The sequence below is a fragment of the Coregonus clupeaformis genome, chromosome 19 (assembly GCF_020615455.1).
Source record: "Coregonus clupeaformis isolate EN_2021a chromosome 19, ASM2061545v1, whole genome shotgun sequence".
Lineage (NCBI taxonomy): Eukaryota > Metazoa > Chordata > Actinopteri > Salmoniformes > Salmonidae > Coregonus > Coregonus clupeaformis.
In genome coordinates this window covers 47,149,856-47,171,154 of record NC_059210.1, presented here as the reverse complement: position 1 = coordinate 47,171,154, position 21,299 = coordinate 47,149,856, and the positions used below count along the sequence as shown (strand labels likewise).

Below are 21,299 nucleotides of genomic sequence, written 5' to 3'. Positions count from 1 at the left end.
AAAACTGAATCTGAATGCATCTGAGAGGTTGAATATATGAAACTTTGGTCAACTTGAAATTACAGTTTGTAAACTTAATACGCAGATAATAAATGCAATAAACATTGAAAATGAATATATAAATATTGAATGTGAATATTACATTTAATGTAATTTTTTAATTGAATGCAATATTCATTCAATTCAATTCCAAATCCTGAAAATGAATTCAATTTATGAATTCAATGATTCAATTTGTGCATTTCAAATTCAAAAATATTAAATTAAAATTCAACAACCTAATACAAATTCATAATTATGGAATTCAAATACAATTTCTCTTTGCTCTGAAATCACTCCATACCAGTGTTTTGGAACTAACTTGCTTACCACTTCTTCCATGGGGTTTCTTCCTTCACAGACTCCATGAAATGGTGACCTCTTTCTAAATATTTGGTCAAATGATTCATTTTGTGTATGGTTTCCTAGAAACAAGGGATGGCTCAACTTACCCTTTGGCTCAACTTACCTCACTCTCCTCTATGTATGAAAATACCCTCAAATAAAAGCTGACATTCTGTACAGTCGCTTAATATGAAACATTCTATCTCAAATCTAAAATGCTGAAGTATAGAGCCAAATGAAATTGTCTTGCTTCATTTTCAAAATACATATGGAGGGGAGTGTATGTGCTTTTCCTTTTGAGAGAGAGGGGGAGGGGGTGACAAGGGAGAGACCCCTACTCCTAGGCACTTCACTTCATGTAGAGCCTAAAGAATTGCATAGGCATAAGCAATTAGTGGTCTAATAGGCTGGTGGAGTTTTTTTGCCAGACATGGTGGCGTAGCAGGAAGATCGGAATGCCATGAACCAAGAGGTTGTGAGTTAAAATCCAAGGTGAGGACATGCTGAATAATAATTACTGTATAAATTAACATGCAATGTAATCATGTACGTCAAAGTGTGTCAAATATGTAAGTTAAAAACATTGTATGTTAAATGCGCTGTTTGTGTGTGTCCCTAACCTTGCCAACAGACAAAGAGCTGTGAATGGATAAGTGGTTCACCAATCAGGGTCTTGAATATATTTGACATTTTAGCCATTTAGCAGATGTTCTTATCCAGAACGACTTACAGGAGCAAGAAGGGATAAGTGTCTTGCTCAAGGGCACATCAGCAGATTTTTCACCTAATCGGCTCAGGGATATGAACCAGCGACCTTTCGGTTACTGACGCAACACTCTTAGTCGCTAGGCTACCTGCAGCCCTATAGGCTTGGCAACAGCAACAAACGTCCTATGTTTTAAACATCATTGGACACAGGAATGTTCTTGCAACATTCCCATGAAACGTCTAGAACATTAATATCTTATATTCTGAGAACATGGCAACCATGTCCTGTGTATGTTTGGTGTGATGTTGATGACATATTCTCCTAACCCTCAGAAAACTGGACACGTGAATGTTCTTGCAACATTCTAATGACACGTGTCTAGATTATTCATATTGAATATTCTGAGAACATGGTAACCACATTCTTGGTAAATTCTGGAAAATCACCTGAACATTCCTATGAAAATGTTAGGTAATGACCTAATGACACTCTTAAAGATGCAGACTGGGATCTTAAGCACTTACAAATTCATAACATATTGTACGAATTGGAATTCGTAACATATCGTACGAATTGCATACACATTTTATTTATTTATTAGCAGGACATAACATATAATACGTAATGGATGACGTAGTACACAATTGTGTACAATTTTCGGGGACCCATTTTGGCTCGTGAGCACTACTTTCAAAACTCATGGCTGAAATTACGTTCTCTAAAGTTGTGGAAACGTTTGATGTTAGCTGGGGAGAGACATCAGGTGCACTTTAAAGGATGAGTAAGTTATTTCAGAAGCTAGCAGATTCATTACTTACCAAAAAAGTTGCAAATCCCAATAACAATACATCACGTTTTGAAGTTCACTTACCTTGGTTTGTCTAACAACACTATCATGAATCTAGCAACAAGGTTTTGTGGGTCAGAGTGCAGTATTTATTTAGTTTCATAGCATAAGCGTTTGCTAGAAAATCTCTCAAACTGGCTTAAGTGCAGGGGGGTTGCCTAGTAATATGCGCCTCGGAGGGAGGCAACATCTGCATAGAGCAACAAATTCCCTTGATTTGTGAATCTGTTTGGATCAAACAGCTAGCGTGACTGCTAAAATAGCTTTGTAATAATAGGGAGAAGGATCTATCAAAATAACTACATTATGGCATTCACTAATCATAAACTATGTACATAGAAATTTGGGTACATTTCTGGACAAAATTCTAACTTACTCAACACTTAAAACCCTCTGCTGTTTTCATAGATCTAGTAAAAACCCAAATAGTGTGAGGAAGAGAGAGATGTCATTCCAAAACATGACTCAGTTTGATAAGGTGGTGTTGAAGGAGTCAGGCGCAGGAGGGTAAATCACAGAATAACAGGCTTTAATCCGCAAAATACAGGTTTATGCAGAACTGCGTCAAACACACTCCAGGGCACAAAACAGGTGCACTGGAAAATACAAGGTACACAGGGAAAAAAAAATACTCCCGTCGAACAAAAAATACACGCGCTTCACAATAAACAATCACCCACAAGGACAAGGGGGCAGAGGGAACACTTGTACATGGACTAATTAGGGGATTAGAACCAGATGTGTGTGATAACGAGACAAAACAATTGTGATGATGATTGGGGCGGCAGTGGTTAGTACTCCGGTGACGACGAACGCCGAAGCCTGCCCGAACAAGGAGGGGAGGCAGCCCTTTTTTCTTCACTTTTATTGATTATTTATATTACATCTCTTCTGTCTCAGTTACAGAAAAAAAATAAAGTGCTGTAAACAGCGTTCAAACGTTTCCAGTAATGCACTGCTAATCTGAAAAAGTGAAGTTTGTTTTATATGAGCGGTAACATACATCAACAAATAAACACAGTGAAAATATGCAAACTATACCACTTCTAAATAATTCTGTTCAAGTGCACACTCGGGAAAGGAATCCAGTTGAATACCACTCCCTCCTTCTAATGCAACGTTCAAGTATAGGGCTCAAAATCCATTAGAACGAATGGAGAGTATAGAGAAAACACAGCATAGTTAAATCCTGACAGTGGATTACTCTAACAGAGATTGTTTATTTCTCAGGCCCTAAATTGTTCGTGAGTGTATGTTGGATAGAAAAATGACACTGAGTGAGTGGGTTACAATGGATACAGTGATGACTCACTAGGAAGAGTCAGTAACTCCCTTTTGACCCTCACACACACTCTCCATCCACACACCCATCAGTGGTCTTAAGGGTGTGTGTTAATTGTCTGAAGTGTCCTCCTCTCCTCATCCTCTCCTCATCCTCTCCTCTCCTCTCCTGCGCTGATCTAAAAACATATGGAAGACATCTATGCAGATGGAGATAGATACGAATATAAGGAGACAAGGAGAGGAAGATGTCAGACTATTGAGAAGCACCATAGGGGTCAAATGATCCAGACTAAGAAAAATATTTATAATTTGAAAAATGTAATAATACAAATATATATCTTGTACACAATAAAGAAAACAAATTACGGGGTCAACATCTAAATATTGCTCCCAGCACTGATCAAAGCTCAGAACGCTTATATTCTTGCTCTGACTGAGTTATAATTTTCCTGCCAGATTTGCCTAGCCCTAGCAGCTAGAGGTCTTCTCAGGTCCAAAAAGCTGGACCTGGACCTGAACGGACCAGAGGACAATCAGACCCGGACCCGAACGGACCCAATATATATTTTTTAAAGGGGACCCGGACCCGAGAACAATCAGACCCGAACCCAAATGGACCCGACGTCAATCAGACCTAGACCCGACCCATACCCTAATGGGTCCGGGTCTAGACCAAACCCGATTGTACCTGAGAGAAAAAAATATAATTTGCTCTTCTGAATAGGTATTTTATATGTTGGCTAGACCTTCTATAATTCAATAAATTCACCGTAAAATAAATATGCTACAGGCTATGCAGGGCCGTGGTTGGGTCCATTCGGGTCTGCTTGGGTCTCTCAGCTGTAGTTACACAGACCAGAGACCCAATGACAATCAAACAGGACCCGACCTGGACCCAAGGAAAAAGTTTGAATTTTGGACCCGCTCGGGTCGCGGGTCAGGCCTCGGGTATTTGGGTTCGGGTGGACCTGTGAAGAATTCTACTAGCAGCACATTCACCACTCTCTCAAATGGCTAACTCCACCCTCTCGCAGCACAGGCCGAGGGATGCCGGCCACCTGTCCCACGACCACCTGCAGTGTCTACAGACATCCCCCAAACAAACAAAAAACGACTCTGAGAGTGCACAACTGGTAAATAGTTGCTTATGTCAGATATGTCAGTCAGTCAGGTGGCTAGCTGCCGACAGAGACTTCTATTGCAGTAACGTTGAAGGGCTCTGGCTAGTATTATTTAGCCAGCAAGAAGGATGAAGTAAGAAGTTAACATTAAACGGAGCCTACCTCAGCAGGAGCAGAAAATACACTACAAAGTTCTCATTATAACTTTGCGGCAGGTAGCCTGGCGGGTAGGAGCATTAGACCAGTAACCGAAAGGTTGCTGGATCAAATCCCTGAGCTGACAAGCTACCCCTGAGCAAGGCAGTTAACCCCCGGCCGCTGATGATGTGGATGTCGATTGAGGCAGCCCCTCGCACCTCTCTGATTCAGAGGGGTTGGGTTAAATGCTGAAGACACATTTCAGTTGAATGCATTCCCTTTGCAGAGAGTAGGCAACTGAGACAGCCAATGATGTAGCACTCAGGGGTGAGGCTGAGGCAGGCTGCAATGCATGCAGGAGGAAGCAAAGGAGATACACAGAGAGAGATGAAGCTAGCAGAGAGAGAGGCACAGTGGGGTCCCCCAAGAAAATATGTACTAATCTTATCAAACAAGTTGGAACTTTAAAATGTTTCAATATGAACATCACCACATGGCCTATCTTCCCTATAGGCCTACATTAAAATGCAAACAATACAGTTCTAAAAATATAATGTGTTTTAGTTTCAAGGGTATAACATTACAATTGTATAGCTAATAGGCTATGTGTTTGTAGAGCGACTGAGGTGAATGAGGTGATAATGGCTGGCGTAATTTTTGCTTGTTTTTGTTGTTCTCCATATAGCATTGTAACGTTTTTTTATTGTATAGAAATGCAATAAATGAGCTTCAACTTTCAAGAAATGTCCCTTCCGGACCTCACTAAAACTCAAATCCCGGTTACGGCCCTGCATGCACTATGGAACTAAATGGAGAAATGCACAGTTAAACAATAACAGTTATACAATATAGTGGTCCCTCAGGACACAATATGAGGATTATAAATATAGAATGTCCCATTGTAAATTTGCTGGGAAACATAAAGGTACAAACACAATGTTTTCCAGTACACCACAACTTCTCCTTCAGGTGAAAAATATCAGGGTTAGGGTCAATTCCATTTAAATTCAAGTCAATTCAGAAAGTAAACCAGATTCCAATTTAAATTCCAAATTTTCCTCATTGAAAAGCATTGAAGATTATTGGAATTGAAATTTCAGAATACTTCCTGAATTGACTGATATTGAAATGGAATTGACCCAATGCTGAAAAATATAAACTTTGTTTTATAAAGATTGTGTGGATGGTTGAGAGTCAGTCCAGTCCAGTCCTACCTTGAAGCTCCCCAGAATCCCCTGGGTGAGAGGTGTTAGAACCAAACAACCCACTCCCCTTTTAAAGCACGTTTTCGAAACCCCGCATCGACTCAGGGAATCTTAGAAAGAATTTTCAAACAACGTCTTAATGAGGTCCAGGCTCTTGAAACGGAAACAAAAATGACCTGACGTTATCTGTTTTTGACGCTGTGTAGGAAATCCAGCCCAGATGTGTGGGACTCTAGGTCCTCTCTTTCTCATTGGAAAAAAAAATCTGGCGACTGACCAATGAATAAGTGGAAAACTTTCACATTGAGGAGCAGGAATCTATCAGTTACAATATGTACAGAGGGTTGACCGTGACAGAGGCTGGGGAAGATATTAATTCATTAATTAGTGATTGTGTGTGTGTGGTTTGTGGATACTGTTATAGTAATTAGTTGACAGCTCCTGTCAGAGCACATAACCTCACCTTGTCCTATCTAGCCATAACTCAGCTGATCAGCCTCAACTACAGTTTCTAGACTGAACATAACCTCATGGCAATGACATGCCTAATGCTTCATTATATTACTGTGTTTATGCTATCAGATCCACAGGTCAAGTGCTGCATTACAGGGGACTGGCATGGCGTCACAGACATTTACATTTTTAGTCATTTAGCAGACGCTCTTATCCAGAGCGACTTACAGTTAGTGAGTGCATACATTATTTTTTATACTGGCCCCCCGTGGGAATCGAACCCACAACCCTGGCGTTGCAAACGCCATGCTCTACCAACTGAGCTACATCCCTGCCAGACAGATGAGACTGGTTGGTTTGCTAAGGAAACTTGAGCATAGAGCCGACATAACTACCACTTCTCTCTATAGAGTTGGAGTGGCCTACCAGGAGGTATGGCATTACAGGGAAGTGGCATGGCGTCACAGACAGATATGTGACTTCAGCTCAGTCAGGAATAGGGCACTTACACACATACAGACATACAGGCCAGACGACAGTCACTTCTCTGTCCAGAGTGGATAGAGATGGGGAGGCCTGCCAGGAGGCCTGATCTATTAGTCTAGTCTAGGCAGTGAAGCCTCACTGATGGTCAGATGTTTATTTTAGCCGGTTTATGGAAAGACTACAGTGCTGTGTAGTGCTTACACAACCCAGGACAGAGAGTGGGCCAAGCCAGCTTACCAGGGGAATTCAAAACACTGTGTTCAGAGAGAGGGCACCCTGAAGAGAAAAAAACCCTCCTGACCATACATGGCTACAGCCACAGCAGAGGGTATTAATGGCCTGGGTATAAAAAAAAAAGATAAAGGAAATTGGCTGTGCAGTGTAGTGCCATCGCTCTTGGTAGAAATCGTCCTTAGGCACAGATCTAGAAGATCAGCTTTCACTTACCCAAATCCTAACCTGAGCCATTGGGTGGGAGTCTAGTCTATTGTCTTGGGGACAACTTCATTCTTCAACTACGTAGGCATTGTGGGTTTATACCAGGTTGTGCTATAAATGGCCTGTTCTTGGTTGTTAAATGAATACCCATCAGTCAAGGGATTAGGGTTAGTACATAGGGCTTTGTTTATTTGTTTATTAATTTGACCATTTAAAAAAACAAGCACACATCAAACTTGAAAAAGCCATACATGCACATTAGTAAAATCATCGAGGATAACACACAATAAAGTCTGGGACTTATTTCCATTGTGGTCCTCTTGAGACAAGATGGCTAGAGTGTAAACAGTTCTCTCACACCAATCTTGAGAGACGGGTGGATTTGCTTTTAGCTTTTCAGCTAAGTGGTGGCAGGATAACTGGTCCTGGTTTGTGTCCTTGTCATAGCCACTTTGAAAGAGAGAATGCGGCCAAATCTAAAACCAACAGCAAGCAGTAACATTGTAGCATCCCTGTACTCTATAAGTGTGTATTTGAAATGTACTACAGCCTCAGTGAAGATGACTAAACCTTTATTTGACAGGAAGGCAGTGGTGGGAAAAAGTACCCGATTGTTAAAAAAGTAAAGACACCTTAATAGAAAATGACTCAAGTAAAGGTGAAAGTCACCCAGTAAAACACTACTAAAAGTGTTACTTACAGTTCCAGTCAAAAGTTTGGACACACCTACTCATTCCAGGGTTTTTCTTTATTTTAAATATTTTCTACATTGTAATAGTGAAGACATCAAAACTATGAAATAACACATATGGAATCATTTAGTAACCAAAAAAGTGTTAAACAAATCAAAATATATTTGAGATTCTTCAAAGTAGCCACCCTTTGCCTTGATGACAGCTTTGCACACGCTTGGCATTCTCTCAACCAGCTTCATGAGGTAGTCACCTGGAATGCATTTCAATTAACAGGTGTGCCTTGTTAAAAGTTAATTTGTGGAATTTCTTTCCTTCTTAATGCATTTTAGCCAATCAGGTCCATATTATGGCAAGAACAGCTCAAATAAGGAAAGAGAAATGACAGTCCATCATTACTTCAAGACATGAAGGTCAGTCAATCCGCAAATGTCAAGAACTTTGAAAGATTCTTCAAGTGCCGTCGCAAAAACCATCAAGCGCTATGATGAAACTGGCTCTCATGAGGACCGCCACAAGAAAGGAAGACCCAGAGTTACCTCTGCTGCAGAGGATAAGTTCATTAGAGTTACCAGCCTCAGAAATTGCAGCCCAAATAAATGCTTCACAGAGTTCAAGTAACAGACACATCTCAACATCAACTGTTCAGAGGACACTGCGTGAATCAGGCCTTCATGGTCGAATTGCTGCAAAGAAACCACTACTAAAGGACACCAATAAGAAGAAGAGACTTGCTTCGGCCAAGAAACACGAGCAATGGACATTAGACTGGTGGAAATCTGTCCTTTGGTCTGATGAGTCCAAATTTTAGATTTTTGGTTTCAACCGCCGGGTCTTTGTGAGACGCAGAGTAGGTGAATGGATGATGTCTGAATGTGTGGTTCCCATCGTGAAGCATGGAGGAGGAGGTGTGATGGTGTGGGGGTGCTTTGCTGGTGACACTGTCTGTGATTTATTTAGAATTCAAGGCACACTTAACCAGCATGGATACCACAGCATTCTGCAACGATACACCATCCCATCTGGTTTGCACTTAGTGGGACTATCATTTGTTTTTCAACAGGACAATGACCCAACACACCTCCAGGCTGTGTAAGGGCTATTTGACCAAGAAGGAGAGTGATGGAGTACTGCATCAGATGACCTGGCCTCCACAATCACCCGACCTCAACCCAATTGAGATGGTTTGGGATGAGTTGGACCGCAGAGTGAAGGAAAAGCAGCCAACAAGTGCTTAGCATATGTGGGAACTCCTTCAAGACTGTTGGAAAAGCATTCCAAGTGAAGCTAGTTGAGAGAATGCCAAGAGTGTGCAAAGCTGTCATCAAGGCAAAGGGTGGCTATTTGAAGAATCTAAAATATAACATATATTTTGATTTGTTTAACACTTTCTGGTTACTACATGATTACATATGTGTTATTTCATAGTTTTGATGTCTTCACTATTATTCTACAATGTAGAAAATAGTAAAAATAAAGCAAAACCCTTGAATGAGTATGTGTGTCCAAACTTTTGACTGGTAATGTAAGTATCGAAAGTAAATGTTATTGCTAAAATATACTTAAGTATCAAAAGTAAAAGTATAAATAATTTCACATTCCTTACATTAAGCAAACCAGACGGCACCATGTTCTTGCTTTTGTTTTATTTACGTATAGCTAAGGGCACACTCCAACACTCAGACATAATTTACAAACGAAGCATATGTGTTTAGTGAGTCTGCCAGATCAGAGGCAGTAGGAATGACCAGGGATGTTCTCCTAGTGCGTGAATTGGATCATTTTCCTGTCCTGCTAAGCATTCGAAATGTAACAAGTACTTTTGGGTGTCAGGGAAAATGTATGGAGTAAAAAGTACATTATTTTCTTTAGGAATGTAGTGTAGTAAAAGTAAAAGTTGTCAAAAATATAAATAGTAAAGTAAAGTACAGATACCCCAAAAAACTACTTAAGTAGTACTTTAAAATATTTTGACTTAAGTATTTTACACCACTGCAGGGAGGAGTGTGCTGTAGTGCAATGGTTCAAATCCTTTTGTTGCATTCAATCACTATAATAAGTGATAAATAGGATTGGAAGTTGATTACATGGCAAGACACAGTGACACCACCAAAAAATGATGTTTTTTAAGACATTAATGCATCACTATTATTTGACCCATGAGCCTGTGATATCCTTAGATGCTCCTGCTCTTTTCCCTCCATCCCTCACTTTCTCTCTCCACACCCTGTCAAACAAAAGGAAAATACAACTTCTGGTTGTCTTTGCTGAAACACATCTGAGAAGCATACTCTCCAGCATCAAATAGCATAGCAGAGGTCAGTGAGAGCAGAGAGGGAGATACAAAGTAATTGTTGTGTTGTCACCAGGGGACTTTAAATATGGTGAAACTCTACCGAACGGGCCGGTCTCTCAGATCCAGGTGAAACCTACTCCTGGACTAAAAAGCTCAATGTTGAATCTTCCAAAATAGGCTTAATCTGGGATGAGGAAACCGGCCCAAATTGTATTGTTTTTCAATGATAATTTTTAAACAGTACAGTATTCTGTTTCACATTCCAAAGGCAGTAAAAATATTTTATTTCCATGAATAGAATGTGTATAAATGGCCTACAACCCACATCTCTAACTAAGACAATTCATTACCCATACACTGTATTTAGCAACCACAAACCCTCTGAGATAAATATGTGAAGATAAATTATTGCCTGTTATGCCTTTTAAGCCAGAGAGAACCGAAGCCAGAAAGAACCCAAGCCAGAAAGATATGAGATACAGTGTGTATGAACAGTAATGCAACAAACATTTGTCTACAGCCCAGGGTCTGACGAAGTTGTGCTTCAAATGCATATTTGGACCTGTCTCATCTGTCATTCACATGTGTGTCGGCCCTATTGTCAGGAAGCATGGGTAAATGCCTGCTAAAGCAGCTGTCACACACATGCATATTCACGGTAGTGATATACAAGGAGAGAAAACAATGTGTGCTTATCATTACAGCATGGAGTGAGAATGCATTGCGAATGGCCCTCATTAGATGTTTTGATTAGGTTAAAGACAATGTGGAAAAGAATAATAGGATTACAATATGCTGTAATAATGCCTTTCACTTTTGAAGCTTTTCCGTGCCTTGTTCTATTTAGGACCGATTTAGCTCTGTACCTGTTAACTCTTTTAGTGACATGCTGAAGCAACCAAAGACTACTTTAATCCCCCAATTCTCTCTCTTTCCCTTCTCTTTTCCTGTCTCTCTCACAGACATGGATACCCCCTTGAAGTGGACGCCCAATTATTTATCCCTGATGTCCATTCCTTTTTTCTCTCTCTCTCTTTCTCCATCCCTCTCACACATGCAGACACCACTCTTAAGAAGTCCCTCAGCCCCCTCCTCCTTCTTCCCCTCCTTTCCTCCCTCCCTCTCTCTGTCACAGCTTCCCACACACCGAGGTGGGTCTTTCACCCTCTCACCCTCTCTTCTCTCATCATTCTTCTAACTCAGGATAGCGATGAGGTTAGCTGTGCTTTGCATGTGCGGAACCCTGCTGGCCATCTCCATGACCCCTGGGAACTATGCAAACCCCAGCGAGGGAACCTTCCAGTGGGGTACAGAATCTGGGAGCTGCCTGGTAACTCTAAAGCCTGCAGGGAAGTGTGGGGGAGAGGGGATAGAAGAGGACGCATGCCCCTACCGATTTATCCTGCCACCGCTGGACATCATGCTGCCCTGGCAGCTCAGGGAGTTGGAGAGGACGGTGAAGGAGGTGCAAAGGCTAAAGGAGACTGTGGAGCAGCTGAAGAGAGCCTGCATGGAGTGCAAGATGAGCCAGAGGGAGAGGGAGCGAGAGAGATTGGGGGACAGAAAGAGGGAGAAGGAGAAAGAAGAGAATGAGAAGGTGAGATTGGGAGACAGAGAGAGGGAGAATGAGAAAGAGGGGGAGAAGGAGGGGGAGAAGAAGACGGAGAGACAAGGGGACAGAGAAAGGAAGATGGAGATGGAGAAGGAGGAGGAGGGAGAGGGGGCAAGGGAGAGAAAAATTGTGGAAGAGAGAGACGGAGTGGAAGAAAGGGCCATGGAAAATGAGATAAATATTGTAGAGGAGAGAAAGAGAGAACGGGAGAAAGGGTGTGAGAGCGAGTGGGAAAGGGAAAAGGAGAGCGATAGGGAGGGAAACAGGCAATGGGAGATAGTGAGGGAGAGAAAAATAAAGGACGAGACCAAGAGAGAGGAAGAGGAGGGAAGGGAGACAGAGATGGAGAAAGAGAGAATTTTAGAAGGGGAGAGGGGGAGAGGAGGTGAGATAGAGAAAGACAGGGGGAGTGAAAATGAAAGAGAGAGGTTATGGGAAACAAAGATGCAAACTGAGAAGGAGAGTCAGGGGGATAAGGTAAGGAAGAAGGAGCTGGAGACTGAGAAAATGTGTGAGGGGGGTAGAAAGAAGGAGGAGGAGAGAGGGAGGGGAAATAGAGAAGAGATCCAGGAGAAGGAAGAACATCCGGTGGTGACAGAGAGGGAGAGGGAGGGGAAGATAGAGAAGGAGACGAAGAGTCAACATCCTTGGCAAGGGAAGGAGAAAAATAAGGAGAAAAAGACCCAAGGAGAGAAAGAATGGCAGAAGGAGAAAAAGAGAGAGAAGCAAACCCAGAGCAATGGACAAATAGAAGAAAAGAAAGAGAGTGATCGAGAAGAGACAAGGAAGAAGATAGAGAAAGAGGTAGAAAAAACAGTCCAAAGTGTGCAGAGCGAAAGCATAGGGGCGGTGATGACAGATGGGTCAAGTGATGATCAGGACACGACCTCACCTAGCCCAAGCACTGGTTTTAAACATGACTCAATCCCCAGACCTGACTCCTCAGGACCAGACCAAACATCCAACTCCATCTCAGGACCTGGCACCAATCCCAGCCCAGGATCTAGCTCAGACACCAGCCGTGGATATATTCCATGTCCTTCCTCCAGCTCAACCTCTAGCCCCAGATCTTCTTCCATCTCCAGCACAATAACAAGCTCAAGCCTTAACACAAGCTCCAGTCAAAGGACCATCTCCTCTTTACCTCGCCAGGGAGCCACCAGGTCTGACCCCATCACAACCCCAAGTTCAGGCACCAGCTACAGGACTGCCAGAACCAGCCCAAGTATCACAACAAGCGCAAACCAAACAACCATCAGCTCATCAAAAATGACTACTAGCCCAAGAAACAGACCTGTCCAGAAGCACAAGCCCAACCAAGCTAACCAGGCCATCAGACCCAGACTTAAGCCCAGACCACCCAGCTCGACTAGCTCCTCCAGTTCAACGACCAGCTTCACTAGCCTCAGCTCATGGACCACCACCATCAGCTCCAGCCCTGCATGGACAAGGACTAAACCAGGCCAAAAGCCTATTCCAGCCCTAAGACCTAAACCTGGACCAAAACAAAAGCCTGTCCTAAAGACAAGCCCACCCAACCCAACCAGCTCCTCCAGCTTCAACTCTAAGATCACTCTCAGAACTGGCTCAACTTCAACCACCACCTGTAGTCTTAGCCCTGGGATCAGCTTTACAAGACCCAGTCTACAGTCCACTAAGACAAATACCAGCCAAATCAGCACCATGCCGGGACACTCTTCAGCCACCACCACAAGTCCTAGCTCAAAGATTACCAGCTCAAGCTACAGGACCACTAGTTCCAGCCCTGGGGCCAGCACTAGCAGTAGCCCAACTCCAGGAACTACAACCACCGCTAGACCTAGCCAAAGGACCACCAGTCCAAGCTCCAGAATTGGGTCCTGGTGGACCCCCAGACCTGGCCTAAAGCCAAAACCAGGCACAATGCCTATTCCAGGCCCCAGACCCAAACCTGGACCAAAACCAAAGCCTGTCCTGAAGCTCAGACCATCAAGACCAACTGGCTCCTCCAGCTCCATTCCAGAGACCAATCCCAGAACTGGTTCAACTCCAGCCACCACCTCTAACCTTAGCCCAAAGACCACCAGTCCAAGCTCCAGGACTACCAGCTCCAGCCCTGGGATTAGCTTTACCCCCAGTCCAGGCAGTCTCAGCAGAACCACACCAAGTCAATCTCCAGCAATCACAACCACCACTAGCTCTAGCTCAAAGATCACCAGTTCAAGGATCCGGTCAGGCTCTTTCAGCTCAAGTATCATCACACTAAGCCATACTCCAGCAACCAAAACCACCACTAGCCCCAGCTCAATGACCAGCTTCACTAGCCTCAGCTCAAGGACCACCAGTACCAGCATAAGTCCTGAGACAAAGTCTGCACAACATCCTGAACCCAGCTCAACAATCCCCAGACTTAGCATTAAGCCCAAACCCAGGCTAAAACCCAAACCAGACCAAAAGCCCAAACCAGGCCCAAGGCCTATTCCAGGTCCAAGACCTGGACCAAAGCTTAAACCTGTCCTGAAGCCCAGAACTGCTCCAAAGCTCTGGCCCAAAACCACCACCCAAGGTCGAAGGACCACTTCCCCCACACCTAGCACCAAGACATCTACTAGCTCAAGCCAAAGGACCATGACTGACCCCAGCCCACAAATGACCACAAGCCCTGGCTCAAGAACTACAAGACCTAACCAACAAACTACCCTCAGCTCTAGCTCAAAAAACATATTTAACACTAGCTGGAAAACAACCATTAGCCCTGGCACAATGACCACCACGTTCGCCAGTCTAAAATGTAAGACCAGCTCAAGCCAACAGACTAGCATAAGCCGTAGCCCCAAAACTACCACTACTAAACCCATTCCATTGGCCAACTCTACCCATAGTCCTACTACCACCAACCCTGAGTCCACTACCCCCAGCCCCATACCTGGGTCTTCCACCCCCAGTGTGAGAGAACTTCGTGTGAAGACCAGCCGGGTATCTGCTAGTCTGAATGACACAAAGGACACAAGTGGGGGGCCAAAGGTTTTACAAAGAGGGCACCCAAAGGTCCGTCCTGGGCTAAACCTGCTCATGGAGAAGGACCAGGTAGGCAGCAAGACTGACAGAACAGGGAACCAGCCTCAAAGCCTTGCACAGATTTCATCAGGAGGTAAGATAAATCAATTTTACTTTACCTGCTATTGTCTGCTATTTAAATGGAATTATGATAATTACATTGTAATTGATAATTACATACAGTTTAGATTGAACTTAACTTTGATTAATGTGCACTGTCCCTGTAAAAATAAAAATAAACTCAAACTCAAACTTTCTTAAGGGTTCACTGAATCAAGCCATATTATGTACCATTTGTTACCAGGTAGGCTATAGTAGATACCAAATGTGTTGACTTATTCATAGTTTGATTACATTTTTTTGTAAACTTTATAGAATCGTGCTATACAGATATGACGATTACAAATTCAGAATACTGTATACAAAAACCCTATTCCTATTCTCAGCAGTTAAGAGAAATTATAAACTTTTATTGACAATCATTGCAAAGGTATTCAATACCTTTTGAACAACAAGGGCTGTTAAATATTAATGGTGTTTTCCTTGTTTACCATTTTGTTCTTCCTGGTTGACCCTTCAAAGCCCAGTGAAAATGAGGTTGGAGAAAGAGAAAAAGAGTGTAGGCTAAGTTATGGCAGATAACAATGGAAATTGTGACTGTAAAATATATTGAACAATGTTGTTCTTGAAAAAATAAAATGTTTAACTTTAAAGTCCAAGCGACCTAAGGTGATGTTTAATGAGCCAATTACAATGTGGCGAAGGTTTGAGATCATCATCTTTATATGTATGAGCATGTGCGTGTCTGTGAGTGTGTGTGGCTTAAGTAGGGATCAAGGGACAGCTGTGCAGAGCGTCCTTTGAGGTCATAGTCAGCTTAAACACACATTGTTAGTGCTGAGTGGCACATCTATCAAATAATGCATGAAGTGTCACACAAAGCTAATGCTAGCTTCTGTTAATGTACGAGGCCACTTTAAGCCAATCACCTGATTTCTTACAGACTTAACAACTATAATTGACATTTAACTTAAATCTGTAGGTTTGTTCTCTTAACAAGTCCAAGGGACATGCCTGATTCCTAGACTTGTAATTTATGGTGACAGAGAAATCCTAACTATTTCAGCATGATACAATCCTATTCTAGTCTTGTGTGTATAGTTTCAAATGTGCGAAATATTAAATGTTTTCATTTATTCAACATTTTACTGCAGTGGGCTAAATCAGGGTCATACAGAGTGATTATTTGTAGTCTTAAACAAATCTACTTTTAAACGAAAGTATACACCTCACACACAAGGTTATGGGCTTAAAAAAAAGAAGATGCCTGTACCATGTCAGATATAGAGTTGAAATGTATTCCATTTTGAGTTTTCATCCCAATATTACACTTTATATACATCACAGAAGACTGAAATACAACAAAACTGTTTGACATAGAAACACAGCATTTTCATCTAGTTTTTTAAATATTAATAACGTTCCACCCATGAGGCCAAAGAGGGCGCTTTTGGTCATTGACTGGAGGAAATGAACCAGGTTAGTCTCTGTAGGCCTACAGTAAGAACATTTCTGTTTGTATTACACGCCAAGGCACCTTTTTGTCAGAAAGGATGACAGACTACTCTAATCTTATTTTCTCATTCCACTTTCCTTCCACTCAACAGTTACCATGGCACCCAGAGACTGCTCTGACCACATGGCCAAGGGGGAGAGGAACAGCGGGGTCTACCAAGTGACCCCTGACCCTAAGAACGGAACCATCGCAGTGTTCTGTGACATGGAGTCTCATGGCGGAGGGTGGACCGTCATTCAGCTCCGTCAGGACGGCAGTGTGAACTTCAATCGGACCTGGGCTGAATACCGGACGGGCTTCGGTAACCTGAGGGCTGGGGAGTTCTGGCTGGGCAACGACCACATCCACCTCCTGACTCGACACAGGGAGATGGTCCTCAGGGTGGAGCTGGAGGACTTTAACAGAGCGAGGGAGTACGCAGAGTACAGGCTCTTCCGTGTGGCTGGCGAGCGGCTGCGGTACCGCCTGTCTGTGGGTGGGTACTCGGGCACGGCGGGAGATGCACTTCAATTCAGCAAGAGTTACGACCACAACAACAGGTTCTTTACGACTCCTGACAGGGACTATGACCGCTACCCTTCAGGGAACTGTGGGGCCTACTATGGCTCAGGCTGGTGGTTTGATGCCTGCATGGCTGCCAATCTCAATGGGAGATATTATGTGGGAAAGTACAAAGGGGTGCGGAACGGGATCTACTGGGGGACGTGGCATAACATATCTACAGAGTACTACCCGACAAATGACAGACAATCTTTCATGACTGTCAGAATGATGATCAGGCCAAGAGGCTATGCAAAGTGAGCTAGACGGCTGGCTCTTCATTTGGCGTACTCAGCTGTTGTAATTCTCAAACAGGGGGGCCGGGAAACCCTATAAGGCCTCAGCAATTTCAATTCAATTCAATGGGTCCGCGACAAAAACAGGAAAAAAGTGAATAAATGCTCAATATTAAAAATGTATTTTTTTGGAGGAGCACTGTTTGATATGAAAATGGAGACATTCAGATTGTACTGCTGTTTCATATTTTGGGTGTTTATAATGGCTGTTGTTTAACAAGCAGTTTGAATATATTGTCTCTTATTTACTCTTTGAAATATTATATCTCTGATTCAGGTGGGTCAACCCCTACATCTTGATTTCTTGATACAGTATTTTTCAATCGCTTTGGTGCTATTTTCACAAGTATGTGGTGAATTTTCTAAAATCTTAGTACAAAACTCCAAAGTGGTAACACATACATTGAGGGAAAAAAGTATTTGATCCCCTGCTGATTTTGTACGTTTGCCCACTGACAAAGAAATTATCAGTCTATAATTTTAATGGTAGGTTTATTTGAACAGTGAGAGTCAGAATAACAACAAAAAAATCCAGAAAAACGCATGTCAAAAATGTTATAAATTGATTAGCATTTTAATGAGGGAAATAAGTATTTGACCCCTCTGCAAAACACGACTTAGTACTTGGTGGCAAAACCCTTGTTGGCAATCACAGAGGTCAGACGTTTCTTGTAGTTGGCCACCAGGTTTGCACACATCTCAGGAGGGATTTTGTCCCACTCCTCTTTGCAGATCTTCTCCAAGTCATTAAGGTTTCGAGGCTGACGTTTGGCAACTCGAACCTTCAGCTCCCTCCACAGATTTTCTATGGGATTAAGGTCTGGAGACTGGCTAGGCCACTCCAGGACCTTAATGTGCTTCTTCTTGAGCCACTCCTTTGTTGCCTTGGCCGTGTGTTTTGGGTCATTGTCATGCTGGAATACCCATTTTCAATGCCCTGGCTGAGGGAAGGAGGTTCTCAACCAAGATAAGACAGTACATGGCCCCGTCCATCGTCCCTTTGATGCGGTGAAGTTGTCCTGTCCCCTTAGCAGAAAAACACCCCCAAAGCATAATGTTTCCACCTCCATGTTTGAAGGTGGGGATGGTGTTCTTGGGGTCATAGGCAGCATTCCTCCTCCTCCAAACATGGCGAGTTGAGTTGATGCTAAAGAGCTCGATTTTGGTCTCATCTGACCAAAACACTTTCACCCAGTTCTCCTCTGAATCATTCAGATGTTCATTGGCAAACTTCAGACGGGCATGTATATGTGCTTTCTTGAGCAGGGGGACCTTGCGGGCGCTGCAGGATTTCAGTCCATCACGGCGTAGTGTGTTACCAATTGTTTTCTTGGTGACTATGGTCCCAGCTGCCTTGAGATCATTGACAAGATCCTCCCGTGTAGTTCTGGGCTGATTCCTCACCGTTCTCATGATCATTGCAACTCCACGAGGTGAGATCTTGCAAGGAGCCCCAGGCCGAGGGAGATTGACAGTTCTTTTGTGTTTCTTCCATTTGCAAATAATCGCACCAACTGTTGTCACCTTCTCACCAAGCTGCTTGGCGATGGTCTTGTAGCCCATTCCAGCCTTGAGTAGGTCTACAATCCTGTCCCTGACATCCTTGGAGAGCTCTTTGGTCTTGGCCATGGTGGAAAGTTTGGAATCTGGTTGATTGATTGCTTCTGTGGACAGGTGTCTTTTCTACAGGTAACAAGATGAGATTAGGAGCATTCCCTTTAAGAGTGTGCTCCTAATCTCAGGTCATTACCTGTATAAATGACACCTGGGAGCCAGAAATCTTTCTGATTGAGAGGGGGTCAAATACTTATTTCCCTCATTGAAATGCAAATAAATGTATAACATTTTTGACATGCATTTTTTCTGGATTTTTGTTGTTGTTATTCTGTCTCTCACTGTTCAAATAAACCTACCATTAAAATTATAGACTGATCATTTCTTTGTCAGTGGGCAAACGTACAAAATCAGCAGGGGATCAAATACTTTTTTCCCTCACTGTATAACGCTGTAAGTCTAATATTCAAAACCTTTTACTGTGCATTCATTTTCTTTCGAGACATCTTTCACCACACAACCAATGATCCAAAATCTAAGCTTACTGTGAAATACTATGATAACATTGATTTAATCACCAAAACACAACATAATGATATCTTCTCAATTTAGTTGTTTTAACAACCAGTTAATTCAATAGCAAAATATGCAAGATACATGGCACAACATTTCCCTTCGAATGTAATATGCTACGGTACTGTAAATTACAGTATGTTACACTGTTTTAACATTAGGTAATACACTTGCACTACCCATCACAATTGACTGAAAATCTAATTTCCATAATTTCTATCCAACGTGTGATCAAAGGTGTGATCACTGAAGACATCTTTCAAAATCATTGATGCAAAAAATAAATATATTGTTCAGATACAATTACAACATAGGTGTACTGTAATCAAATTAAACAAATGAAATTAATGAAATGAACATAACATTTAACAGGGACTAGTTTGCATCAAGCCTGTCTTGAGCATTTGGCCATAGGTTCTCCTTGACATCCCAGTAAATGTCCTCATTGTTCATCCACGTGGGGAAAAACCTTTTGGCATGGTGAATCCAAGCCTAACATAGGTCTGGATTGATGTCATTGCATGCCTCATCCATGGCATGGAGTAGGGTGGCACACTCATAGGGATGGTGATCATACACCTTCCACCTGTTTTGTAATCATGTATTGTATTTTACTGTATTGTAGTCGCTTTGGATAAAAACGTCTGCTACGTAAATGTCATATATTATGGAATAACAGTACTGTATTGGCCAATGCAATTTTAGTAAGGCAGTGTGAAACCTCCCCACAAAAAGACACCAGTGACTTCATTTTAGGTACATGTATAGGGGAATTTATTACATACAGCAGATCTCTGAACTTGTCAATATCCAATTTTTTTATCATAATAGTCATCATCATAATAGTACATTACAGTATTTCATATCATTACAGTATATATCACAAACATACATTTCCATGATGTAGTTCTCAAAATCTGTTGTAGACAAACCAGTATAAAATCTATCAGTTTACCAAACGGTTAAGTTATTTTCAATTAAGAGCAGTCAGATTAAGTAATAGTAAAATGTATTTTATCAAATGAGAAGGCAATCATATCAAAAGTAATGTGTGCATTGCATTGTGAAAAGGAATTACTTTATATGAACATGTATTGCAATAGGTAACGTATTCCTAAGATGAAACACTGATTTAGTTTGGTGAAAAAGTGACTAAATGATTTTGTGTGTTTTACTTAGTCAATTGAAAATGTGCTTAGAGTTTTGAAACAACTGCCTTTTTGATAATCTGTTTTGAGTTTGTACTGTTTTGAGTTTGTACTAAGCGTTGTGAAAATGTCCCACATACTTGTGAAAATTGCACCAAAGTGATTGAAAAAAACGAATATCAGTTGGCCTCGGAAAAGCCTGCTCTGTTGGTACAATACTGCCACTTAGTGTTCTGAAACGAAACACCACTTTTTTATGGATTAAAATTGAACTATTTGAAACTGTGGAAAAGAGTTCCTGAAGTAATTTATTATACGATTTTATCTACGGTATGTAAGGTTACTGTGTGAAAGTATTGTCGGAAAACGGTTTCGTATAAGTTTTTTGCCTGTGACGAGAAATAAAAATACTCGGAGGATGGTACTGTATGGCTCAGTTGGTAAAGCATGGCGCTTGCACTGTCAGGATTGTGGGTTTGATTCCCGGGACCACGTAAAATGTATGCACGCATCACTGTAAGTCGCTTTGGATAAAAGTGTCTGCTAAATGGCATATATTATAGAATATTACATTGTACTGGAATGATGATGGTGGTAATGTTTTTTATTCTCAGTAATTTTTACGGGGGAAGATGTAATGAGGTCAATAAAACGTAACTTTATTTCCTTTTCTGATGTGTTCAGTCTCTTGACTTTCTATACAGACATTTTTCAACTAAGCCCAGGAAAATGAAGCAGGCCAACCACTTTTTTGTTTTTTGTTATGTGGGGGAGGGGGAGGGGAGGGGGGTGGGGGGTAGAAGGATTACTGTTATACTATTCCAGGTATTCCTTAAAGAGGTAGGGTTTCAAGTGTCTCCGGAAGGTGGTCAGTTGTAAATTGAAAATAAACATTTTTGCTAAAAGTATTA

The 21,299-nt window shown here is 42.1% G+C and overlaps 2 protein-coding genes across 2 annotated transcripts; both read left to right on the top strand.

Annotated features, from left to right (window-relative positions):
* Window positions 1-11,263: 11,263 nt before the first annotated feature.
* LOC121531217 (fibroleukin-like) lies at window positions 11,264-11,617 on the top strand (the record flags this gene model as incomplete). Its single annotated transcript, XM_041836472.1, has 1 exon — window positions 11,264-11,617. A coding segment is annotated over exon 1 (354 nt), but the record flags the coding sequence as incomplete, so codon positions are not given.
* Window positions 11,618-13,560: 1,943 nt separating this feature from the next.
* Window positions 13,561-17,488, top strand: LOC121531414 (fibrinogen alpha chain-like). Its single transcript, XM_041836653.1, has 2 exons — window positions 13,561-14,795; window positions 16,369-17,488. The coding sequence occupies exons 1-2, from the start codon at window positions 13,568-13,570 to the stop codon at window positions 17,076-17,078; spliced, it is 1,938 nt and encodes a 645-aa protein (XP_041692587.1). The 5' UTR covers window positions 13,561-13,567; the 3' UTR covers window positions 17,079-17,488.
* The last annotated feature ends 3,811 nt before the right edge of the window (window positions 17,489-21,299 follow it).